The following is a 27,754-nucleotide window of genomic DNA, read 5'->3' on the forward strand; positions in this document are numbered from 1 at the left end:
AATATGAATGAGAATAGCAAGAATTTCATGTTTGTATACTTTGGTCAAAAGATCTGAGTGAGAAGGGAAACCATGTAACTAAGCTGATGGTGAGGGTGGGGACTTGACTCCTACAAGTGAAAAGCGAAGGACAACTCAAGTGTAGGTCCTAAGGACTCCTGAAGGACAGTGACAGCCATGGTACCTGCGACCGAGCAGTCAAGGGGAGGAAGGCAAGAGCTGCTGAGGGAAAGCTAGGAAGCTTTCATCTTTTCTTTTAAGAAGAAACCAAATGGACAGCCAAAGGTGGGAGATAAGAAAGGGAAGGGAGAGTAAAAGAGAAAAGAGGGAGGGAGGGATTGAGTTAGCTTTAAATGACAACTTCAGTGTTGAGAACTGACTAAAGGGAGAAAGAGCAAAAACCAAGAGACAAGCTAGAAAGCTTTTGCCATAAACTGGATTAGAAATGATGGCATCTTGGGTAGACTGGCAGCACTAACAGGCTGATAAACGGTCATATTTAAATGCATTTACAGAGGAGAACAAAGGCAAGATGTGGGCAGCAGAGGAAGATCAAAGGATAGTGCCCCAATTTTGGCCTGAGCCACTAGGAAGATGAATTTGCAATCTGCTGTGTAGAAAAGATTTCAAGAGAACCTGGTGTGAGTTGGGGACAAAATTGAGAGCCCATATTTTGACATGCTAAGTTTGAGACATCCATTAGAAATATGAGCAGGTGTGTTTAACAAACCTGTGGATTATAAATGAGCTCTAGGGAGGAACCAACTTGGAGATAGAGATGTACAAGACATCAGGATAGATGAAGGTTTGCCATCAGACTGGATGGGACACTAAAGGAATGGGTGTCCAAAAAAGGCTTTGATGATCAGATGCTGAGAAGTGAGAAAGACAGGAGGTATCAATACAGCAAACTAAGAAGTTGCAGTTCGTGAGGTAAGGGGAACAATAGCAGAGCGAGCACCAGTCAAGGGCAGGAGTTCCAGAAGGAACAAACCCTTCAAACAGCTGTCAATGCTGATCACAGTATTAATCACCTAGATTGAAGTTGCTCATAATTTTGACAAGAGAAGATGTGGAGTGGCAGAGAGAAAGCTTTCCTGAAATATATTCAAGAGTAAATAATACCAGCACTTTGGAGGCACAGGCAGGAGGATCTCTGGAGGTTTGAGGCCAGCCTGGTCCACATAGCAAGCTCCAGGACAGTCAGGGATATATAGAGAGAGACCCTGTTTGAAAATTAAGTAAAATAGGGCAACTAAAAAAAAAAAAACTAAAATAATGAGCAAGCCTCAACAATTCCTAAACATTTCGCCTTGCAGGGTTGCTATAAGATGGAGAAAGGACTAGAAAGATTAAATCCCAAATTGATTTGCACAAAACATTTTGAGGACAACTGGGGTATGGTTGCCAAAAGTTCCTGTGACACACTTAAGACAAAAGATAAAGAATAATGGCTGCTTAGAAAAGAAGATGCAGCATGGTTTCCTGGCTGATTTCAACATCCCTGAAAGAGCAGTAGTGGCACTGGCAGACACTTCAGCACCAGTCCACCGCTGATCCTCTGTCCACTCCTGACAAAGAGTCCATGAGTAGTTTTTGAGCATACTCCCTCAAGCATCTTTCATATGGGCAGGGACGGCTGAGAAAGGAGGAAAAGGGGGCGTACTATCCAAGCTCTTAAGGAAGAGACTCCAGTCAGTAACTCAATTTAAAGCATACAATGCTTTCAATGTATGCAGTTTTAAAATCTCATCTACCGTTCTACTTACTTGGGCAAATCATAGTCATAGCTCTCCCAGGCCTCAGGTTTCTAGGACTGCCATAAAAGCAAAGAACCTAAACAATCAGAAAACACTGAACTCCAAAGCAACCACACAGCAGTTTTCTTGTCACCCCAAAACTCTTTAGAAACATGACGATCTCCTCCAACCTTCCTCCCCACTCATTTCATTATCCCACCCCCACCTTCAGAAGGCATTCCCTGGAAACCTGCCAGCCAAGCGTGCCAGAGAAGTAAGCAAGCAGCAAAGCACGTAGGCTAGCTTCAGGTCTTCACCTTCCCTCCTCTCCTCAAATCCAACCCTCAGTATCATCCCCAGCTCTATAGCAAACTACCTGTTGTGCCCTCTCCTCACTCTCAGTCCCCATTCCCAGGAGACTAAGCAGATCCTGGGGGAAGACCCTGCTTCCCCCCTTCCTGTGGACCTCCTCAACCCTTCCTCCTCGCCCGTCCCCATTCCATTCCTAAGTGTAAGCTTCCAATATCTAGAAACACATTCTACACAGAAACCCCAGTGATCACACCTATAAGGAACCTCAAAGCATTCCCTACAAGGCAACACATAGTTACCACACTCTTAAAGAACCAGAGAAGGCAACAGAAACCAAGGAACAAAACACTCATCAAATTATCATGATATCAGTACCTTGAACTATAATCATCACAAACTCAGATGCCTAGAAACCAGCACAGAAACAGCCAGGACAGTATGCCTCTACTAGAGCCCAGCAACCGGCCACAGTAAGCCCTAAGAAATGCAACATGGCTGAAACAAGACAAAGACCTTAAAATAGTTTTTATGAATATGAGAGATGTCCTTGTTCTGGCTGGATTTATGTCAACTTGAAACAAACTACAATCATCTTAGAGGAGGAGGAACCTTGACTGAAAAAAAAAAAAAGCCTCCCTAAGATTGAGCTGTGGGCCAGCCTGTAAGGAATTTTCTTTCTTTCTTTCTTTCTTTTTTTTTTTTTTTTTTTTTTTTTTTGGTTTTTCGAGACAGGGTTTCTCTGTGTAGCTTTGCGCCTTTCCTGGAACTCACTTGGTAGCCCAGGCTGGCCTCGAACTCACAAAGATCCGCCTGCCTCTGCCTCCCAAGTGCTGGGATTAAAGGCGTGCGCCACCACCGCCCGGCTAGGAATTTTCTTAATTAGTGAATGGTCGGGGGAAGGAAGGGCAACCCAGCCCACTGTGGGAGATGCCACTCCAGGACTCATGATCCTGTATTCTATAAGAAAGCAAGCTGACCAAACCATGAGGAGCAAGCCAGTAAGCAGCACCCCTCTGTGGCCTCTGCACCAGCTCCTGTCTCCAGACCTGCCCTGTTTGAGTCCTTGTCCTGACTACCTTCATGATGAACAGTGCTGTGTGGAAGTGTAAGCTAAACAGACCTTTTCCTCCCAAAATTGCTTTTTGGATATTGTGTTTCATTGCAGCAATAGGAACTCTAAGACGGTCCTTAAATAGTATATGAATAAATCCCTTAAATCTATGAAAACACACACACACAAAAAAGAAGTAAATGAATAAAACAGAAAAAAAAATAAAGGAAACAACACTGTTCACAATAACCTCAAATAATAAAAATATTTTGTGATAACTATAACTATGAAAGTCAAAAACTTGCATGGTAAAAACTTTAAGACATTAAGAAAGAAATTGAAGATATTATAAGATGATAGATCTGCAATGCTCATGATCAGTAGGATGAATACAGTAAAAATGGCCATCCTACCAAAAAGCAATCTACAGATTCAATGCAATCGCCCTCAAAATTCCAAAACAATTCTTCACAGAACTTGGAAAGGACAATTTTCAGCCTCAGATGAAACTACACACACACACACACACACACACACACACACACACACACACACACACACAAAAGGATAGCTAAAACAATCCTAAATAATAAAAGAATTGATGGAGATACCGCCATCCTCAACCTCAAATTGTACTACAGAGCTATAATATTGGCACAAAAACAGACATGATGTTCAGTGGAATCAAATTGAAGACTTAGACATATATCCACATCCCAATAACACCCCATTTTTTATAAAGACAACAGAAATACAAAGTGGAATAAAGACAGTCTCTTCACAAAATGGTGCTGGTCATGCTGGATGGCTGCATGTCAAAGAGTGCCAACAGACCCATACTTCTCGCCCTGCATGAAGCTCCACCTCAAACGGATCAGAAATCTCAACATAAACCAGATACACTGAGCCTAATAGTAGAGAAAGTCGAGAATAGCCTTGAACTCATTAGCACAGGAAAGTTTCTGAACATTGTTAGCACAGGCACTAAGAAGATCCATAATTAATAAATGGGACCTCTGGAAACTGAGAAGCTTCTGCACTACAAAGGAAACCGTCATTTGGACAAAGCAGCAGCCTACAGAATAGGAAAAGATTTTTACCAGCTACACATCTGATAGAGGGCTAATATCCAAAATGTACACAGAACACACACACTATACTAGATATAAAGAAAACAAATAACCCAAATAAAAATGAGATACCGATCTAAACAGAGAATTCCCAAAAAAAGGAAACTCAAATGGCTGAGAAACACTTAAGGAAATGTTCAACATGCTTAGTTATCAGGGAAATGCAAATCAAAACTACTTTGAAATTTCAATGGCTAAGAACAGTAAAACAAATGATAGCTCATGTTGGCAAGGATATTAAATAAAGTGAACACTCATCCATTGCTGGTGAGAGTGCAAATTTGTACAGCCACTATGGAAATTAGTGTGGTGGTTCCTCAGGAAGACAAGAATCGATCTACCTACAGATCCAGCTAAACCACTCTTGGTATATACCCAAAGGAGGCTTCATCCTACCACAGAGACAACTATTCAACCATGTTCATTGCTGCTTTATTCATAAAGCTAAAAATTGGAAACAACCTTAAATGCCCATAACAGAAGAATGGATAAGGAAAGTGTGGTAGATTTACACATTGGAATATGACTCAGCCATTAAAAGAAAAAACAAACAAACATGAAATTCACAGATAAATGGATAGAATTAGGGGTAAAAAAAAATCGTTTTGAGGCAACCCAGACCCAGAAAGACAAATATGGTATATATTCACTTGTATATGAATATTAGCTATTAAGTCAATGATAACCAAGCCACAATCCACAAAACCACAGAGGTTAGGCACAGCATAAGGGCCTGGGGATGGGGCTGCAAGCAGATAGATCTCCCTAGGAAAGGGAAACAGAACAGATAGCTGTGTTTGGATGGTGGAGTGCTGGAATGAGAAAAACAAGTAGGAAGTGGGAGGTTAAGAGGGAATATGGTAGAAACAGCTAAAATTAAGGGGCATTTGAGGGGTAGTATGCAAACAATACAGTAGAAGCTTCCAATAAAATCACCAAAATGGGGGAGACAGAGCCCCTCTGGACATTTAGTATCACCAAATGAAGCTTCTGTTCCAGGAACTGGATACATATAATTGAGTTGCTGGCCAAAGGGGTCCATCCTATGGGGATGCCCAAACAACCTAGACTATTTTCAAGACTACAGGTTGCTCTCCACAAACTGACAGTAAGGCCCTACTGCTGAAAACAACACAGACACAATTCATTGAACATGGAGAAGTAGAGCTGATGTCTACAAAGCAGAGGAGGAATGTTCCCCTTGCTCCATATACTCAACAACATGAGCTGCCACTTCTGTTTGGGATCTTAGCCATTCAAATCTCCGTGTCTTTTGATTTACATTTCCCTAATGACTAAGGACATAGAACATTTCTTTAAGTGTTCTCGGCCATTTGAGATTCTTTTGATAATGATTCTCTGTTCAGACCTGTACATCATCATTTAACTGGATTATTTGGTTTTTTTGATGTCTAGTTTCTTGAGTTCTTTACATATTTTTAATATTAGCCCTCTGTCAGATGTGGAGTTGTTAAAGATCTCTTCCCATTCTGCAGACTGTCATTTGTCCCTTTGACAGTGTCCTTTCCTTTACAGAAGCCTATCACTTTCATGAGGTCCCAGGTGGTAATTGTCGATCTTAGTGCCTGGACTGCTGGTGTTCTGTTCAGGAAGATGTCTCCTGTGCCAATGTGCTCAAGGCTATTTCCCCCACTTTCTCTTCTATCAGGTTCAGCACATCTGGATTTATGTTGAGAGGTCTTTGATCCACTTGGACTTGAGTTCTGTACAGGGTGATAGACATAGATCATTTTCATTCTTCTTTATGAAAACATCCAGTTTGACCAGCACCATTTGTTGAAGATGTTTTCTTTTTTCCATTGTATAACTTTTGGCTTCCTTGTCGAAAATCAGGTATCCATAGCTGTGTGGATTTACTTCTAGGTCTTAGATTTCAATTCCATTGATCAACTCATCTTTTTTCATGCTAATACTATGGAGTTTTTATTACTATTGCTCTACAGTATAGCTTGAAATCAGGGGTGGTGATACCTCTGGAAGTTCTTTTATTGTACAGGATTGTTTTAGCTATACTAGTTTTTTTGGTTTTCCATATGAAGTCGAGTATTGTTCTTTCAAGGTCTGTAAAGAATTGTGTTGTGGGGGGCCGGAGAGATGGCTCAGAGGTTAAGAGCACTGGCTGCTCTTCCAGAGGTCCTGAGTTCAATTCTCAGCAACCACAAGGTGTCTCACAACCATCTATAATGAGATCTGATGCCCTCTTGTGGCCTGCAGGCAGAACACTGTATACATAATAAATAAATAAATCTTTAAAAAAAAAAAAAAAAGAATTGTGTTGGAATTTTGATGTGGATTGCTTTGAATCTGTAGATTGCTTTTGGTAAAATGGCCATTTGTACTACATTAATCCTACCAATCCATGAGCATGGGAGATTTATCTTCTATTATCTTCTCCAATTTCTTGCTTCAAAAACTTGAAGATCTTGTCATACAGGTCTATCACTTTCTTGGTTAGATATTTTATATTATTTGTGGCTATTGTGAAAGGTCTCCCCCCCCCCAATTTCTTTCTCAGACAATTTATCATTTGTACATATGAGGGCTACTGATCTTTTTTTAGTTAATTTTGTATCCAGCGACTTCACTGAAGGTGTTGTATCAGCTGTAAGGGGTTCCCTGTTAGGCTTTTGGGAATCCGGTGCCTGTGGTATGATGCCTTGTGCAGCCTTGGTGCAGTGGGAAGGGTCTTGAACCTGCCTAGGCTCAGTGTGCAGGGTTCTGCTGACTCCCCATGGGAAGCCTTGATTTGAGGAATGTAGGGATGTGGGGTGGCTTGGGAGAGAGGGCTGGGGGGGTGGGAGGAGGGAGGAGGAGGTATCTGTGGGTAGTATGTAGAGTGAGTAGAAAATTTCTTAATAAAGAAAAATGAAAAAGGGGGGTTCCCTATTAGAAATTTGGGGGTCGCTGGGGGCTGGAGAGATGGCTCAGAGGTTAAGAGCACTGGCTGTTCTTCCAGAGGTCCTAGGTTCAATTCCCAGCAACCACATGGTGGCTCACAACCATCTATAATGAGATCTGACGCCCTCTTCTGGAGTGCAGGCATACATGCAGGCATAACACTATATACATAATAAATACATACAAAAAAAGAAAGAAATTTTGGGGTCGCTTACGTATACTAGCATATCATCTGCAAATAGCGATACATTGATTCTTCCTTTCCAATATGTATCCACTGATCTCCTTTTGTTGTCTAATTGTTCTAGCTAGAGTACTATATAGAGTATTATATTGAATAGATATGGAGAGAGTGGAGAGCCTTTGACCTGTTCCTAATTTTAGTAGAATTGCTTTGAGTTTCTCTCCATTTAATTTGATTTTGGATATAGGCTTGCTGTAAATTGCCTTTATGTTTAGGTATGTCCCTTATATCCCTGATCTCTCCAAGACTTTTATCAAGAAGGGTGTTGGATTTTGTCAAAGGCTTTTCACCATCTAATGAGATGATCATGTGGCTTTTTTTCTTTCAGTTTGTTTATATGGTGGATTACACTGACAGATTTTCATATGTTGAACAATTGCTGCATCTCTGGAATGAAGCCTACTTGATCATGGTGGATAATCTTTTCTATGTTTCTTGGATACAGTTTTCGAGTATTTTATTGATTATTTTTGCATCTATGTTCATGAGGGAAATTGGTCTGTAATTCTCTTTCTTTGTTGAGTATTTGTGTGGTTTGGGTATCAGATTGACTATGGCCTCATAAAATGAATTTAGCAATGTCCCTTCTATTTCTATTTTGTGGAATAATATGACAAGTGTTGGTTTTAGATCTTCTTTGAATGTCTGGTAGAATTCTGCACTAAAACCATTTGGCCCTAGGCTCTTTTAGAGCAGAATTCCACTAGACTTTCAAAGAAGAGCTAACACCAATATTCGTCAATTATTCTATAAAACAGAAACAGAAAAAAACATAATCAAATTTATTTTCTGAGGCCAGTCACCCTGATACCCAAACCACACAGAGAATCAACAAAAAAGAGAATTTTTTAACAGAATAGAAACACTCTAATTTTTTGTTTGGGGTTTTTTGTTTGTTGGTTGGTTGGTTTGTTTGTTTGTTTTAGAGTTTTAAGACAGTGTCTGACTATGTAGCCTAGGTTAGCCTTGAACTTGCTAAGTAGTCCCAGCAGGCCTTATACTTGTGATCCACTTACTTTTGCCTCTAGAGTACCTGAATCTCTATTTTTGAGCCATTTCTGTTGAGTAAGAATCCAAGTTGCACGTATCAGTGTTATCCAAATTTAACATAATGTTTTCTGCACACACAGAAAACAAAGCTAAGTCCACTCATACAGCAAAAAGGTCTTGGGATGGCCATCCTACATCAATGTTTCTTCATGCAGTACGTATTCGCCAATGTCTGCCTAATGAAACACCACAATTGCCATGGGGTCCACTTTTCTGTAGTCTTGAGTAGACTTTGTGGCCACTCCCAACTCCAAAGGAATGTCTGCCATGGAATAAACCACTGCTCTCTGGTACTGAAAAGTACTTTCAGTGAAAAGCTGCTCTGCTCCTGACTTTATCCACACTTTATACTTAGCATAGGGTGCAAGGTATCTGAGAGCTGTAACGTGCAACCAGAACTTGTGGGTCTTGGTAAACTTTCCAAAACATATCCCCAGTGACACTAGCTTATCCCCATAGATGTTAGTGGCCAGCTTCAGAATCATCACACTCACATAGTACATTTGGGTTGTTGTTCAGGCAGAAATAGTAAGTACTGTTGGGCCTGTCCACCAGGAGCTATAGATCCTCCTTGATGTATTTTGAAATCTTCTCAAATATTACTTGGGGCTCTTCTTCAGTCAAGGGCTGCATTTTCCTGCTAGCTTGGCTCCCAGGACCCTAGTGACTGGCTGGAAGACTTTTAATGAATGCTTCTATTTCATTGGGAGTTTATTTAAATTGTCTATCTGATCTTGATTTAACTTTGGTAAGTGGAATATATTGAGAAATTCTTTTAGATTTTCCAATTTGGGGAAGTACAGGTTTTTGACGTATAACCTAATGATTCTTTGGACTTCCTCAGTGTCTGTTGTTATATCCCTCTTTTCCTTTCTGATTTTGTTAATTCTCTCTCTCTCTCTCTCTCTCTCTCTCTCTCTCTCTCTCTCTCTCTCTCTCTCTCTGCCTTTTAGTTAGCTTGGATAAAATTTTGTCTACCTTGTTGATTTTCTCAAAAAAACAACTCTCTGTTTCAATAATTGTTTGTATTGTGCTCTGTTTCTTTTTTTTTTTTTTCCTTTAATTTCAGTCCTCAGTTTGATTATTTCCTGCCATCTACTCCTCTTAGGTGTGTTTGTTTCTTTTTGTTCTAGAGCTTTCAGGTATGCTGTTATGTTGCTGGTATGAGATCTCTCCAACTTCTTCATGAAGGTATTTAGTGCTATGAACCTTCCTCTTAGCATCACTTCGATTATGTCCCATAAATTTGGGTATGTTGTACATCATTTTCAGTGAATTCTAGGAAGTCTTTCATTTCCTTCTTTATTTCTTCCTTGACCCAGTGATAATCTCAGTAATTCTACTAAGAATTGTTCAGTTTCCACGGGTTTTGTAGGCTTTCTGTTGTTTCTGGTGTTGTTGAAATCCAGCTTTAAACCACAGTGGTCTGATAAGATACAGGGGGTTATTTCAATTTTCTTATGTCTGCTGAAACTTGCTTTATGTCCAGGTGTATGATCAATTTTAGGAAAGGTTCAATGAGGTGCTGAGAAAAAGGTACATTCTTTGTGTTTAGGTGAAATGTTCTGTAAGTATATGTTAGGTCCATTTGCATCATAATGTGTTAGTACTATTATTTCTCTGTTTAGGTTCTGTCTGCTCAACCTGTTCATTGGTAAGAGTGAGGTTCAATATGTGATTTATGCCTTAGCAATTTTTTCTTTTTTTTTTTTTTAACAAATGTGGGTGTCCTTGCATGTGGGGCATAGATGTTCAGAACTAGGACGGCATCTTGGTGCATTTTTCCTTTGACGAGTATGAGATGTGCTTCTCCATATCTTTTGCTTAATTCTGGTTTGATATCTATTTTGTTAGATATTAAATAACTACATCAGCTTGCTTCTTAGGTCCCTTTGCTCAGAAAATCTTTTTCCAGCCCTTTATTCTGAGGTAATGTCTACCTTTGATGTTGAGTTGTGCTTCCTGGATGTACAGAATGATGGGTCCTCCTGTTTTCGTTTCCATTCTGTTATCATGTATCTTTTAACTGGTGGATTCAGTCCATTGATACTGAGAGATAATAATGAGCAATGACTGTTAATTCCTGTTATGGTGGTGGTGGTGGTGGTGGTGGTGGTGGTGGTGATAGTGTGTGTGTGTGTGTGTGTGTGTGTGTGTGTGTGTGTGTGTGTGTGTCTATGTATTTCCCTTCTTTGGATCTTGCTGGTTTGATATTATCTATTGCCTGCATTTTTATGGGGATAGTTAACTTCCTTGGGTTGGGGTTTTCCTTCTAGTCACAGGTATCTAAAAAGATTATTAACACAAAGCACCCTAAAGAAAGCATGCAAATTCTTCACTTGCTAAGTCTGCTCACAATAGACCTATGTCTCGGGTTTTGTCTCATTTGGGTACTATGGCCCTCCCTATTACTCCTGAAACCTTGAAAATGTGTGGTGCCAGGGTAAATGTCTCAGCTCCTTATCGCTTACCCTAGGAATATGCTTTTGACCAATGAGAGGTAACTCCTGTAACTTGAGCCTCCTGTGAAAGAAGACTTACTAGGTGAGATGAGAAGAAGCAGGAAGATGAGAACAAAGAATTTGAGCTAAGAAATTATAGACAATTAGGCCAAGAAAATTAGGAGAGTAAAAAGAGACAAAAGAGTAGAAGAATAAAGAACATGGACAGATAGAACACAGTGTAAGCAGATTCATTCCTTCACCATCAGATATTAGTTTTTCCCTCACTTATTGTAGTGTCTCCTTTGGACCCTGAAATGAGGTCTTTAAGGTTGGCCCCTGAAGGCCCCGTTAAGTAGGGAGTCTCTGTCCAAGTTGAAAGTTGGCCTTCCGGAAGTTAGCTTGGCCTTTGGTGCAGCAGGGGATCTCTGTTCTCCAGATTGGTGTGGTCTGCACTTGAGCAGCAGAAGTCTGCATTAACTGTTGTGAACTACGCCTAAGTGGCAGAAGTCCACTGGGGATGGGGGCAGGGCCCAGCAACAGGGTGGACAATGAGCTATTCTTCTAATTGGTGTGCCCTGCTCCTGGGAGGCAGAAGTCCCCAGGTGTTAGAGGCAGGGCCAGGCAGTACAGCAGAAATGAGCTGGGATGATGGGCTGTAGGAAGGGTCTTTAGCAACAGAATCTAGGGAATGGGACAGTTGAGCTGGCAGGTGGATCACTCACCTGTTCTTCTGACTGGTGTGGCCTGTCTTTTTTTTTTTTTTTTTTTTAATCTCTTTTTACCCTACAGGTTTTTTGTGTCTATATTATGGCTTCTAGTTTCATGTTTTTATGGGATCCAAGAATGTGCAAATGAGTCAGTCTCTGAATCTGTATCTGTTTCTTGGGCTCCTCTCCTTCTGTAGACTTGTTTTGTTCTATTCTGATGTGTTCTTTATAGATATTCTTAATCTTCATAGTATGCAGTTAGTTAGATAGATAGATAGATAGATAGATAGATAGATAGATAGATAGATAGATAGACAGACACAGATACTATCCCTTAGAACACTGTTTATTTTATAATGGGAGACAGCAAGGGGGTGGATCTGGATAGAAGGGGAGGTGGAGAGGAACTGGGAGTCAAGGAAGGGAAAACTCAATCAGAATATATTATATGAGAAAAATCCATTTTCAAAAAGTGGGAAATGACGAAGAGAAGGATGAGGGAAAGGAGGAGAAGAAATGAGACGAGAGAAGTGACAAGGAACAGAAGACAACCTTAAGGTCAACCAGAGCACAACCTCAATCTCCAGCAGGTTTCCTCCTCTGATCTTCTAATCCTTCACATGTTCTTCCTTTCTATGGCCAGAGACCAACAAGGATGTATCTTACAGTACACATCTCATCTGCTACTGAACAACTATGTACAAATCCAAATTCAGTAAAGATTTAAACCATAAAGTGTTATTTAAGATGATGAACCACCTTTAGAAAAAGTAAGCATCCTTCTAAAAGAGGCTGGAGCCACATGCTCATTTCTTTTCTTTAAATATTAGTTTCTCACCATGTGTAAAGCTCTATGTCAGGCACTCAAGAGATGCCAATCCACCCGCAGCATCCTTTCCTCAGAAACCTGCCTTATTACTTCAAAAAGTTACAAGTTACTTATTTTCATTTTTAAAAATGATAATAAAAAACTTTTAATAATTTACTAATTCTAATATATGCCTTTTTCATATTTAAAAATTCTGATTAGACACAAGAACTCACATCTGTAATCTTCAGCACTCAAGAGTAGGGGCAGCAGACGAAATTTCAAAGCCAGCTTTGGCCACTCAAAACTTGGTCTCAAAAGAAGGGGAGTAGGAGAAATGAGAGGAATGTTCGAGAATAAGAAGGTATGATGCTGTCCAATAAGCTATGGTAGTGATAGAGCTGTCACTGTTTCCCAATGCAAGCTGTTCTGTTTGGTTGTCTGTCTGTTGTGCGCCACATGAAAACTAGGTGTGTTCATTTTGCTTGCTATTTACATTGTGTTCAAAGGATTGGGACTGAAATTTAAAATGACTAAATGTTAGGCACAGAATGGGAAGTGGGTTTATTACCAATAAAGCAAACACTTATCACTGAAGGAACATCCCCAGTTCCTTATTTTCTCATAAAGCAACAACCATATGTTAAGTGAAGTGAAAATGCTTCATCATTCTTCTATTGGTAATATTTTTGTTTCCCTTACTAGCATTAAATATTGTCTATTTTATAAAAGATGTGACATATAATAAATGGAACTTAATGGTGAAAGGTGTGCACTGAGGACCTCTATGTCAACAGCAATGGCCAGTTATTCCTGTTGTGTTACTAACTAACAACTAGCAACTACAACTACCAAGTCTGGACCAGAAGCAAGGTGACTGCTCTTCTCCATTCCTAGTGTTGAATAGTCCTATGACTCCAAAACATTTGTCAGTTGTTTGCAAGAGCAGTTCTTGTCCCACACACACCCCTACTCATTCCTCCCTACCCAATGATGAGAACAAGATGCTGGAGTTTATTCCTCGAGCTAATGACCAAATTGCCTGTCTGGCCTTGGGAGAGCCCTATCCTGACCATAACCAACTGTCTTTTCTCTGCTTTTCAATTATCACCTTCCAAGATATATAAACCAAAACACTAGCCAGGTCTCTGGATTTTCTACAACTGCTCAAGGCACAAGTCTTTTTTATTCTGGATAATCACAAAATTCTGTGTTCTACCTTTCCTATGGCTTAGATACTCGAACTCTGCCATGCTTTTCCATCATCAACCTCACAACAACAGTCCCAAGGAAAACAAGAAAGAAGCCAACACAGTCCTACAGAAAGGAGGAGCAGGCATCTGTTCTATCATCCTCCAGTTCAATCATGTCTCATATCCACATTCAAATGCAATTCTGGGTACCATGAACTGGAAACAACTGATGCAGGAGAGACAAAATGGGGAACAGAGAGGGAAAGGGAGATTGTAAAGACCTTAATGGTACAATTCTAGCTTTTCTTGCAACAGGATCAAATTTATAAAGTAGGTTCTTATTCTAACTGCCACACCACCAGTTCTTAAAAACTGAGTTTTGTTGGTGAATAAGTAATCTCAAAGAGATTGAATCTCTTTCACAAAATGACAGGCAGACTCTCAAGACAGTTCCAAATATCAAGATTTGAGGATAATACCAAAACAATTAACTAACTCAGTGAAGACATTTGCTAAAACCAACACAAGCACAATACATGATACTGACAGTTTTGTGGGAAAATACAAAAGAAGCAATGCTTCATACTTCAGTTTGTTCATATAATTTTTCTTTAAAGACACAGGACTACATACATTAGCTAATTTCTGACACTGTGTGGCAAGATTTTTATGTTCCATCAAGATTAAACTGAAAATTAATGCATTACTATATTTTGTTCTTCTGTTCAAAATAAAAGATGAAAAGCATTTTTACAGTTATATTGGTATGCTTTCGATTGATTATTGATTTGTATATCAAATAGCCTCATGACTCACAATCATATTTTCTGATACAAAGAAAGGAGATAGATAGTCTGGAAGCCACACATGGTAGGTTAGAAAACACAAGTCTAAATAACAAAGACAGGTCAGTGAAAATGGAAAGAAGCAATGAATTAGAACAGTGCCAATATCTAAAATGTTTAATATCTAAAAGAGGAGGATAATGAGGGCAAGAAAACAGCTAAGAGAGTCAGTGAGACGATTCAGCAGGTAAAGACACTTATGGCTAAGCCTGTCAAGCTGAGTCTGATCCTTGGGAAACTATGGGAAGAGAGAACTGACTTCTATGGGTTGTCCTCTGATCTCCACACATGCACTGTGGCAAACAGATATGGCCGCCATATACACAATATTAATGTAATTTTGAAATATTTTTAAGAAGAAAACCATTGGAGAAAGGTAGTCATAGGAAAAAAATTACATATATAAAACTCACAGGGGAATACTTAACAGGAAGACAGAAAGGATGTATGTAGACTTCCAGAGAAAACCCACAGCAGACACAAATGTAGAAGTTAATAGGCAAAGAGAAAACAGTTAAAATCAGGAAGATAGCAAGGACACCAAATCAGCAAGAGAAAGCATATAGAAAAATGAAGATAACCAAACCCCACAACTATTTTCAAGAGGAAGAAAATCCTATAAAGGTACCTGAAATGAAGCAGGCCAGAGACAAAGGGGAAATTAAAAAAAAAAAATCAAGAGAGCGCCAATTTCTATGCTATAATGGGCAGTGTCTGTACTGTAGATGTTCTGCACAGAAAATGTCCACAATAGCCATGCCTTCTGTTTTGAAGAACTGTTAAGTGTGCGGCAAACATGAAAGACAAAAAAGACGACCACGAGGAGGTGAAAGACAGTGGAGCACCTGATCAGGCAACTAAGCATCCAGCAGAAATGGACTGGGGCAAGTGGAGAGAACCGTACCAGTCAGTGGGCATGCTGTGGAATATTCCTTTATACTGTGTGAAGATGTGTATGTCACTGTGACTGCTTTAATAAAGAGCTGAATGGCCAATAACTAGGCAGGAAGAGTTAGGTGGAACTTCTGGGGACAGAGAGGAGTCAAAGAGGAAAAAAGGCAGAGTTGTCAACCAGATGGAGAGGAAGCAGAATGTGGAGTACAGAGTCAAGGTAACTGAGCCACATAAAAGATCGTAGATTAAAAGATATGGGTTAATTTAAGTTATAATGCCAGGTGGTGGCGCACACCTTTAATCCCAGCACTCAGGAGGGAGAGCCAGGCGGATCTCCGTGAGCTCGAGGCCAGCCTGGGCTACAGAGTGAGTTCCAGGAAAGGCGCAAAGCTACACAGAGAAACCCTGTCTCAAAAATCCACCAAAAAAAAAAAAAAAACTAGTTAAGAACAAGCCTAAGCTAAGGCCGAGCTTTCATAATTAATAATAAGTCTCCAAGCCATTTTTTGGTGAGCTGGTGATCCAAAGACAAAGCCACCTACAGGGCAGGTGTCAGCCAGATCATGTGTGGGTGAAGATCTCAGGCACAGCACCTCCTGCGATGGCCCCTCCTGGGTCTTCAATGGCATAGGATAAACTGTAGTTGGATCTTTTATTTTGAGAAGGTGCTTGGAAACTATTATCTCCCAGCTATGTTCCAGGACACAGGTTTTTATTTTTACTCCAGCAATTTAATCTGTTTGTCATCTTGGTATCTTACTTCTGGGCAGTTTTACCATTCTCCATTCCCTTTCTCACAGGCCTAGGAGACCAGCCCATTCCAGGTCAAGGGATCTTGGAGGATACACTAAGGTAAACACACTAGAGTCTGAAGTGGGGAAAGGCCAGCCTAGAGAAGCAGCGTGTCAGTGAGTTCAAACAACATATGACAATTTACTAATGCACTGTATATTACACTAGAGCACAGGATGAGTAGTAGGAAGCATAGGCGAGCTACTGTACTAGACAACAAAAACCAGTGTGGTCAGAAACTGAAAGGGTGAAGAAAAGAAAGGAAGATATATCCGTACTGCACAGATGTGATAAAGCCTGGAGATGTTTGGAAAAAGAACTTGAGGGATACATGAGGAAGGAGTGGACTATCACTGACCTTGTCTACCAGTAATATCACCACATAAAGAGAAAAAGCTTCAAGTATATGTGGTATCAGTATTACAAAAAACTGAAAATAGATTATTATTCTACCCATTAAATTTCCCTTACCCCTCTTTCCCATCCTCACAGCACAGGGACACATCAACATACATACATGTGCATGCTCATACACATACCACGTCACACATGCTCATTCTATTTCAATCAATACTAAATTATAAACTTTCTTAATATGCATACAAAGACAGTTCTGTATTTTATTAAGAGGATAGTATGAGGAAATGCCATAGGCTATACATTCTGAAGCACATGATGTGAGTTTTATGTCAACATTTGACTCAAGAGATTAAATGGTAATTTCTGAAATGCCTCACTGCTTTGACATCACTTGTGATGTGAATGTAACTATCATGGGTCATTAGATAAATAAAATAGAATTAAAAGACACTTAATATCAGAGTTTTACTGATAAATTTTACAAAACGTTTATAATTGGAAACTAAGCAATCTTTAAAACCTCCCAAATATTAATGATGTTTTTCATGCATCAACACTCTCATAAATGTTTCCCCTCATTCTCATAAATAAATAAAATAAATGTTTAATTATTAAATGACTGACAGATTGTAGCTATGAAAAATGGCCATGAAAGCAGCAAATACCTGAGGTACTCACAGCTGTGGAGTAGGGGTTATGAGCTCCAGTATTTTCAGCCCAGCAGCCACATCCATAAAGAGCAGCCTAGGAAAACAGAAAACAGACACATATAGTACTCACTGTTTTCAATATGAGATAAAAGTCATATCCATCAAAAAACTCAGTTTAGTAACAATACACAAAATAGAGAACAAAACAAACTATGTATAAAGTGTCATAATGAAACCTATTTAATTAAAAATGAAAATAAGAGAGAGCCCACCTCAAGAAAACAGGGTGGACTAAAAACAAGGGGATAACTGAAGAACCATAGCAGGAGTTGTCTTCTTGTGCACACACATGGACACTTGAATGCACACACAGGGAAAATAAAGTAAAAAATTGTTCATAACAGCAGAGGTTGCATAAAAACTATGCAAACAATGTTTTTCAAACTCTCAAGGCTATATCTTCTGTCTGTAGATATGCAATGCATTACTGTTAACCATACTCTCACTCTGCTATGACGGGGACATCAGATTTATTCTTCCTATCTAACTGTATCTTTGAATAACCTTTCCCTGTCCCCCACTCTGCTTTCCCCAGTAGCTGGTAACATTAATAAAACAACATGGACATAAACCAAACCATATTATGCCACAAAAATATGTATAGACATTATATGTCATTCAAAAAATTAATAGAGCCTGAGACCTGGCTCAACGTATAAAGCACTTGTCATGAAATTATAAGGACCAGAATTTGGATCCCCAAACCTACACAGAAAGCCGGGCACGCATGGCAGTCACCTGTAATCCCAGAATTAGAGATATGAGATCTCTGGGGCAAGTTGGCTAGCTTGACCAGCTAGAACCAGAAAGCCCCAAGCTCAGTGAGTGACCCTTCCTCAGTAAATAAAGTGGAGACCAATCAAGGAAAACTTTCAACATCAATTTCAAGCCTATACACATACATACATGCTCACCAGGTACCCACACACATGCAGACACATACACACACAACACACATACAAATGCAAAATACTAGCAAGTGCATTCTGTATTCTAACAATCTAAAAGTTCTTAAAAAACAGCACAAGAAAGTTGCTTTAGTCCCATCAGCAATTTTTCCAACCCCTAAAAACCTTTCCCTTTCATAGTTTGTCAGCCAGTCGCTCTGCTGGCTCTTGAAATCAATGCGGAACCTTAAAAATAAGGGTCCTCAACTCAGTCCTAAATGGGATGGCCTCATCAAATCCCTCTCCTCTGAGCTCAGGGAGGGAAGGTGGGGAGGAACTGGGTGGAGCAGATGGAAATAACAATCAGGATACATTATGTGAGAAAAGCATCTATTCTCAATAAAATAAGAAAAAAAAAGATTAAAAATAAGTATTCTCAAATTAGAGAAAGGCTGAATTTTCTGAGGAATTTACAGATAAGAACTCTGGTTTCTGGAGCATCTGACTCAGCATCTGGTGAAGCCCTGGGAGAGGTCAACACTACCCAGGCCTTGGAGCTGCTCCCAGGCTCTGAGGACTTCTGCTTCAGGCAGTCTCCCTGCCTCCCTTGGGGCTCAGTAGGAACTGCAAAAAGCTCTGCACCAGGGGGGGATGGGCGAGGAGGAGAAGGAGGAGGAAGGGGAAGAAGGAGGAGGAAGAGGAAAAGGAAGGAGGAGGAGGGGGAAGGGGGACAAGGAGGAAGAGGAGGAGGAGGAGGAGGAGGAGGAGGAGGAGGAGGAGGAGGAGGAAGGGTACCTCTCAGAAAGCCTGGGGAAGACACCTTCCTAAGAAAGGATGCACAGTATTGCTCCCCCTTTTTTCCTTCCTTTAAGAAAATTCCTTTTATAGTATCTACTCTTAATTCCATGGCCTCAGGCTGTCTTACTTCTTAACCTTCTGAAATTAGTTAGGATGAGATAGTAACAAAAATACAGTATTAATATTACAGAGTTTGAACCCCTATTATTCACTTCTGTGAGTAAAATGTATACCTTTTTAAAATGTTTAAAGGCTTCCTATGTTTTTGGAAGTAAAATTGTTTTAAAGGTGTTATATATAATAAAAAATAGCAGCTTATATAAATGATATATTACTTAACTGTCTCAGGACTATTGTTTCCAATAGAATGAGCATAATAATGTGGCAAACAATTGTTGTGGAAGACCTATAATCCCAGCTGCTTGGCAGCTTGGGCAGGAGGATCACAAGTGCAAGGCAAGCCTGGAATACAGAGCAAGTTCATCGTCAGCCAAGACAACTTAGTAAGGCTGTCTCAAAAAAGACAAAAGTGATGGCAAAGAGTACAGTTCTGAGTGCTTGCCTAGAATACACAAGCCCTGAGTTTAATACCTCATGCCACAAATGTTACAACAAAGAATAATAAAAACACTTACTTCATATTGTTGTCAAGGGATCATGTGAATGAATGCATGTGTTGAAAACTGCAAATATATAACCAATGACAGCTATAGTTCATTTCTAGGAAGTATGATGTGCAATTTAAATGTGTTATGTCAATCTTCTAGAACTTGGTAAGCACTATAGCATTTAATCTTCAGAATTTGCTAACTAACAGAAGAGGGGAAGTGCTGTGGGATGTCCTGTATGCTGTGAATATATGTTGCTATGACTGATCCATAAATAAAATGCTGATTGGCCAGTAGCCAGGTAGGAAGGATAGTGTAGGCGAGACAAGGAGAGAAGGGAATGCCTGGTAGAAGAAGGCTGGGTAAGGAGACACCAGCCTGCCGTCCAGGGAGTAGCATGTAAAAGCAATAGGTAACACCACGGAACATGTGGCAACATATAGATTAACAGAAATGGGCTGAGTTTAAGTGTAAGAGCTAGTCAGTGGTAGGCCTGAGGTAATGGCTGAGCAGTTTAATTAATATAAGCTTCTAGGTGATTATTTTATAAGTGGTTGCGGGGTCTGTGGGGGCTGAGCAGCACTGGAGAAAACTACAACTACAACTAGTAAAGTCTATTAATTCCTTTCTCATATCCCAACTGTAAACTGTAATGGTTACATACTAAAACAAGTAAACCCAGTTTAAATTAAATTTTACAACCTGTGTTCCTATTAAATATCTATAGCAGGTATGCTAATTTTAAAAAAAATCATTCATTTGAGCATTTACAATACATTGAAATGTATCTCATTTCTGCTTGTTTTTACTTAGCCTATGAAAGAACATGCTTTTGTGCTTCATAGTTTTCTTCATCTCTCATTTGATGCTTCATATCTCCAGGTTCGTGATGTCTCCTGGACCCAGCAACTTCATACAACTAAGCAACTGTGTTTTCCTCTAAGCACTTTGACTCCTTTACTCCACATGTTTTGATGACTTCTTAGCTCTCACAATGGCTTATTTCTAAACAAGTCAAGTAGAACGAATCAATGCATAAATTTCACAGAAGTCCCATTTGTGGTGACAGAATGGCTTCAAGACTTCTGGATGCAGTACCTTGTTAATGTGCTGCTATTATTTACTACCCAAAACAAATAAAAAATGAGAAAGTCAAGAGATTACAAAGTAATGGAGGCAACTCTGTTGGCTTTATGTATCTTCTCTACCAGGACATCCAAACCTGACTTAGAAAGTTTGATTTTCTTACTTCAAACCTGATAAATATACAGTTCCATAATACGGAAAAATATAAGTGAACAAAGACTTTTATAATGCATTCAAAGCACTATACATAAGGTAAGTAATCACTCTCCATAAATTTTCTACATTGTAGGCAAAAAGGAACACAAAATCAGTTACTATTACCACTCACACCCTACTAGTATAGAACTATAGTGCAGAATCTATCCACATTAAGGGTTGATTGGGGACTATCACTGGGAGCTTTGCAACAGATATCTTCCACAAGTCAGTCTGCTCCAAACAATCACTAGCAACCATGACCAAACTAACAGTGACATTGATATCTGTTCTCCAAATGTTAGAGACATACAACACAGTAAGCTTCATTTCACATGGAAGACAAGAGCCAAACATGGAGTTTTAAATAAAATCTTCATAACCTCTTTAAAAAAATACAGAGGAGTATCTTGATTCACAAATATTTACTAAGATCATAAGAAATGTGTAAAATCAGGTCATAATACCCACCACCCTTGGCATATCAAATTCATTCTTAGATTTCATTTTCAGGACAGAATTAAAGATTGAAGGTGAGGAAGGCATGTTGAAAAAAAGCTCTGCAAGAGAACTCAGAATAAGAAAACTTCACATAAATTAGAGTCTCTTCATTTACTAGATACTTGGCTGAGATATGGGGTGACCAAAAATACTATCTACTCTCTAAAATCAGAGAGACATGGAATGCCAAAATGCCACTGTGACTTGAGTGAAGGGAATAAAAAGTGTTACTCTAAAACAATGTTCATATTTATAGCAATGGGCAATATAGTCAGGGAGTGTTTGCTCCTACAAAGTTATATTTACTAAGGAAGATGTACATCAATATACAATTATTAAATATCTGCTACAAAGGCCTGTGACACTCAGGCTGCTGAGAGCAGGGAAGCTGGGGTTACTGGTTATAAAGATCAGTAAGAGCCCTGTCACCATGAGATGGCTCTTTAAAGAACTAAGACTGAAAAATAATTTTGTTCTTGAGCTATAAAAAGTAAATGTTCAAGAACAAGGATTTTTATTGTTCCTAAGGAAAAACCATCCCTAGTTGTTTAATGGTTGTGCTTAGACAAGACCTGATTTCATTTTGAAAAGGAGATTAAGTAACCCACAAATCCTTACCTGCCCAACTCTCCCTGGATGTTTCAAGGCCAAACCTCCACTGGAGACAGCAGCAGCAACATTCCCTTCATGATCGACGACCACAGCACCCACTGTGTCCAAAGTGCCTGAGTCGTTTTCCTGTGGAACAAAAGAGACATGAGTCTCCACCAAGCCTGGCACAAGACACCTAGATACGACAGCCCAGTGAGCACAGTGTTTACCAGGCCTGGCATAAGACACCTAGACATGACAGCCCAGCAAGACAGTCAAAAAAACATGACAGCCAGCAGCACAGTGTTTACCAGGCCTGGCATAAGATACCTAGACATGACAGCCCAGCAGGCACAGTGTTTACCAGGCCTGGCATAAGACACCTAGATATGACAGCCCAGCAGGCACAGTGTTTACCAGGTCTGGCACAAGACACCTAGACATGACAGCCCAGCAGGCACTATGTTTACCAGGCCTCATGTGAAGAATCTAGACATGACTACACAGAGGGTACAGTGTAATCACAACACAAAAAAATCTGAATTAATCCTTAAATGCAACAGTTATAATTCATTTCTTTATTATTGTATTGTTTTCCTCTTAATCTCAATAATTAAATAAATGAGAATTTGTGGGTGAAAAGACCTGCAATCTAAATGAGCCACTAAATGCTAACATTCATGTTTTTAAAATAGATTACATACAGACTTCCAAGAATGAATAATTCAAAAAGGGAGAATGGCATTTGCCATCTTGTAGTGCACGACATTATCATTTTCCCATCAAGCCCATAAGAGAAACAGTATGACATGATCCCTTTTCTGCTATTATTAATATGCTTGGCAACTGGTGACAGAAAACTGTGCTACTAGAAGGCATCTTTGTGTCTCTGTGCCTTCTCACCAGATCCACATGTTTAAGGCATTTAAAATTTAGTAATTAATAGCAACTGTCTCCTACCACAAAGGTTTCCTGGTCATCCATGGCAAAAGGACAAAGTACTAGATAAGAACAGAATTAAAGGAGGCATGGAGAAAATTCCCTTACCATATATTAAAAAGGAAGGTTAGTGTACATTGTTAGGTCAATAGCAGTCATGGTAGTATTCTTAGGCTATGGCAAGGTTATCAAACTGTATCCCAAACCACTGACATGAATGAAAGAAGCAAGCACAACCCCAGGTTCACAAGAGTAGCTAGCTACCCAGCCACTGTGGCTTGACACTCAGACTATTGAGCAAAACTTCATTTGTACCCTCGGTGCACTAAGAGATAAAGTGACACATAAAGGCATCACAAAAATGTCCATGAGTTCCTACCTAAGTAGGTGAAGGACGCTTTCAAATATCAGAAATAAAACTCAAACAAAAACTTTCAGGCTGGAGAGATGGCTCAGTGGTTAAGAGCACTGACTGCTCTTCCAGAGGTCCTGACTTCAATTCCCAGCAACCACATGGTGGCTCACAACCATCTGTAATGAGATCTGGTGCCTCTTCTGGCCAGCAGGTATATATGCAGGCAGAATATGTATATTAAATAAATAAATAAATAAATAAATAAATAAATAAATAAATAAATCTTTTTTAAAAAACTTTCTTTTCTAAATTAAATTGGGAGGTGAGAGGTAAAATGTGTCACAAAATTTTTATTTAAATATGGTAACAGGAAGCAGTTACATGTTTCTACTTACTGTTCAGAGTCCTAACACTCTCAAGTGCAATGAAACAAATGGCTGACAATTCTGACGTTGGCAGAAGAGGTTCATAGGGATGAAGTAAGTATATACATCTAATCACACACATAGCCACACTTGAAGGAAAAGCAGCCAAGAGAACCACATGGTCACATCCCAGAATAATATAGTTGTGCTCACAGGCATAAGTTTCAAGAAAAGTTTCAGGCTTGATCATCAACTCCCTGGGTAGGGCTATAGTCCTTGTTTATCCATTCGCTGAGCATCTACTTATACTTTAAGTATATCTGCATTCCTCATGTGCATAAAAGCCCAGTGGTGATTATACAGTCTGCGTACCCAGTGTCTGAGCAGGTCTTTCTCCTTTTCTGAAGAGCTGATTTTATGTGATGCCAAAGGCTGCCACTAAATAGGTTTAACAGCAATGGTTTTGTTTCTTTGCACCATTTATCTTCTTTGCTCAGTAAGATTGAGAATCAAAGTATAGAAATAAACCAAAATGCACTTAAAAACAAGGTCTGGTAGCATTCCATGGGGCTATCATCAGCCAAACCATAAAGGGAGCTTTTAAGGTGAACATGTTTAGTGTTCTTATAAACCATCTCTAAATTTTTTTAACTTTATAACCTCAATGACAAAAGTGTCCAAATTACAAGTCTTTTGTGTTCTACAGCGGGGCTTCTCGAGCTTTAATACACACACAAATCACTAAGAGAATCTGTTTAAGTAAAGATTCCTATGAAGTAACCCAGGAACTAGCCAAGACTATGTCATGTAGGTAACACTGACACTGGTCTACAAACCCTGCTTTGAAAAACAAGCATTCCATGGGGCTATCAGCAGCTGAACTATACAGGCACAACACTGGTGAAGGAGAAACTTAAACTAGCTGAGAGTAACATCTACTACAATAAGATGTGTATTCTATCCTGTTTACCCAGCTGGCAGCATATCACCACTTACATGCTACCACAGGCATACTACCAAGTGTACTCAAGTACTAATCTGACAAAAGTGCTTTGGGTTATTTTTTACAACAGACAACTCGTACACAAATGAATAGACTCAACTTTTCTTAACAGTTAAGTTGACATAAAATCAAGAAAGAATACTCCTTTTATTTTGAGATTGCCTTGGCAATACTATTTTTTGAGGGATATATAGCAGCACTGTGTGCCATTATTGTACAGATCTGGAAATCTATACATACTTTGTTGGTTCTCAGACCAGATACAACATAAAGTAAGGCTTTGACAGCTTGATAAAGACAACTTCTGATGAATAAGCAAATTATAGTTCTCCTATTGCACCCTCTAACATCTGAGGATAGGTTCTTTCCCTCTTCTGACAAGTGACAAAAACCTATATTTACAGTATACAGCATGATGTTTTAACACAAATATATATTTTAACATGTATGGTAGAATCTAGATAATTAACATATGGATTACATCCACACTTATCACATGAGTCTGTGTCTGTGTGTATGTGTGCATGTGCACACTCATGAGCATGCATTCTGGAGTATGCACACGTGCATGCAGCATGGCAAGAGTGCTTAAAATTTCTTTTAATCCACATCCTTCCTAGGACAGAAGATTACTAATTTTCTCATCATATAAGGCAATATTCTACTATATAGCTAAACTCTCAGGTCTTAAAATCTATTTTATAAGGATATTTATTAGTTGTTTGCATTTTGTTGTTATTTGTTTTAAAAAACTGCAGTGCTGATCTGACCTAAGCATTCTATAGGATAAGAATTTTACAGGGGGAAGCATGACATAAATACAGTAACACACAAGTATTATCTGCAGTAGCTATCCTTGCATTATAACTGGGATACTATAAACTAGGAGAACTTTTCTGCCTAACCAAAACACTACAGAAAGATATAAAAAACAATGTCAGTATAGCTGGATCACACAGATAGATTTACTGTAATGTGATTTTAAAAATGAAAAATGCAGAAAAGAGGATTCTGTTCTAAATTAAGCTCTATATTCCTAAGAGTCTACAACACCTGCAAAAATCAGAACTACTTCATAAATATTAAAAATCCATTCCACAGACTTCATATACTGCAAAGCAAATTTTAAGATAATGAAGTAATATTTAAGGATTTTATGAAGTGTAGATAAATTGAGTGAAAGACAAATATTGGTATTTTGGCATAATAATCTCACAGAGCTCATTTGTATGGGAATGAAATCTCAGGTTAAAATACACAATCACTGTTACTATACAGAGCTACAATTACATTCTTACACCCCATAAATACTTAAAAATGCATGTACCACACAGATACACATGCACCTATTGTCCCTGATTGAAGCAGGCTATTCACATTACTCTTCTGATAAAACTGTGACTAGAAAATAACTACATAAACTATAGGTTGTTTTGTTGCTTTTTTTCTCAGAATAAAGACATGTATATGCGATTTGGCAGAAAACACACCAGTATTATGGAAAAAACTAAAATCAACCTTCTGACAGTAATTCTAGTTTTCCCCACTCTAAGATGGAGACAGCTTTTACATAGTTATCATGAGAATTAATGGAAGTGACATGTGTAAACTACTTTAAAGGTAATAAATCTCTGGGGGGGGGGTGTCACCAGAAAATTACACCTCTAGCCTGGTTCTCTAGTTCTGAAACATTCTAAAAGATACCACTTATCAATCACTTGTCTCATTAGAATTAAACTGTCTTACATTTGAACAAAATTACTGAACTATCAACTCAATATTACTCAAATATCAAGCTAGCTACAAGAATAAGTCTGAAGTTTATTTGTGTATCTGAAAGTTGGTATGCCATGGAATTAACCTAATAATAAAAATGAAGGTGACAGTCAATCAAGGCAACAGTTCAAATACACTAAACTCTCCAATGATAATTATTAGATCTAAGAGCAGCATCTTGGCTAGTAAAAGCTTCCCCATGTGGAAAGAAAAGTTTCTGTGCCCTACAAGATAACCACCATAAGGGTTTCTTATTTTTTAGATTTAATTATGTGCCTAAGCATTTTTCCTGCATGAATGCATGTGTCACATATATGCCTGGTTCCCACAGAGGTCAGAAGGCACGGGATCCCTTGGAACTTGAGTTACAGATGGTTGTGAGACACCAGGAGGGTACTGAGAACCAAACCTGGGTCCTCTGAAAGAGCAACAGATGCCCTTAATGCTGAGCCATCATCAATATTAGCTTTACCATCTTTGAGTATCTGGTAAAGAAAGGAAAGATGGATGGTTCTGGTCATAGAAGATCCAATCCTCATTCAATGTTTGCCCCCCACAAACCAGCCTCTAACAGTGGCCACTGTGGAGTAGAATAGTGTAAATTTACATTCATGTGAACAAAGTCTAAATTATCTACCTTCACATATGAAGACTGGTCAGAACCAAGAAAAAGTCTGGGCATAGAAAGATCTTTCCCTTTTCTTTGCAAAAGGCATCCTCTGAGCTGGGTCTAGCTCAGTGGAACAGCACATAATCAGCATGCATGAGGTACTTGGTTTGATCCAAACATGAAAGGAGAAGGACAGAGAAGAAAAGAAAACTATCTTCTGCTGCCAAAACTATAAACAATGATTCTTATAAATTGTAGACAAGAACTCCAGTGCTAAATAATCCCTTCTCCCTTTAACTGAGATGGATTAAATGTCTATGCACTACCATGTAAATTCATATAAACAATTAGGACACAAATAGAGTTGTATAGTATATAAAACTCTATTTCCTAAATTATTCAACAAAAGTTGGAAATTTTCAACTTAAAATATATTAGGTAAAGTGTGTTTCCCCTTAGGTAAGGGGATTTCATATTACATGGATTATAATGTCAATTACAAATTCATACCACAGGAAAGGTCCACAAGATTGCCTTGAGAATTACAAATTCTCAAAGGTACAAAGGACAATGTTTTCCAAAAGATAGGATCTCTGTCTAGTGCTCTGGGCTTGTACAATTAGAACTAGGTAAAAAGCTACTAACTAACCAATGAGAGCTGCTAGAAGAGAGGGTGAAATCAGTTTTCTACAGGGATATGGTCCTTGGGAGGCCAACCATGCTCCAATGGATGGCCCTACACACATCCGTCTAAGGGCAGCACAACTTGGACTCAGTGGGTTACAGACAGACAGACAGACCAATACAGACAGACATGAAGTTGGGGAGATGGATACAGAAGG

At 39.1% G+C, this 27,754-nt stretch overlaps 1 protein-coding gene and 1 pseudogene across 11 annotated transcripts in view; both read right to left on the reverse strand.

The window, feature by feature from the left end:
• Tasp1 (taspase 1) overlaps nucleotides 1–27,754 on the reverse strand; it is a 250,756-nt gene that overhangs the window by 114,244 nt on the left and 108,758 nt on the right. For 7 of the 11 annotated variants that reach the window (XM_028883579.2, XM_028883578.2, XM_028883576.2 and 4 more), the window contains 2 exons: nucleotides 21,892–22,011; nucleotides 17,154–17,232 (listed from right to left, as the gene is read on the reverse strand). In XM_028883579.2, the coding sequence (XP_028739412.1) occupies nucleotides 17,154–17,232; nucleotides 21,892–22,011 (199 nt within the window). Of the gene's footprint in view, nucleotides 1–17,153; nucleotides 17,233–21,891; nucleotides 22,012–27,754 lie in introns of those variants that run through there. The other 4 variants (XR_003736073.2, XM_028883580.2, XM_037205258.1 and 1 more) reach the window with 1 other exon arrangement.
• On the reverse strand, nucleotides 8,303–9,183 carry LOC114702964 (annotated as a pseudogene).

This window comes from Peromyscus leucopus, chromosome 4, assembly GCF_004664715.2.
Source record: "Peromyscus leucopus breed LL Stock chromosome 4, UCI_PerLeu_2.1, whole genome shotgun sequence".
NCBI lineage: Eukaryota > Metazoa > Chordata > Mammalia > Rodentia > Cricetidae > Peromyscus > Peromyscus leucopus.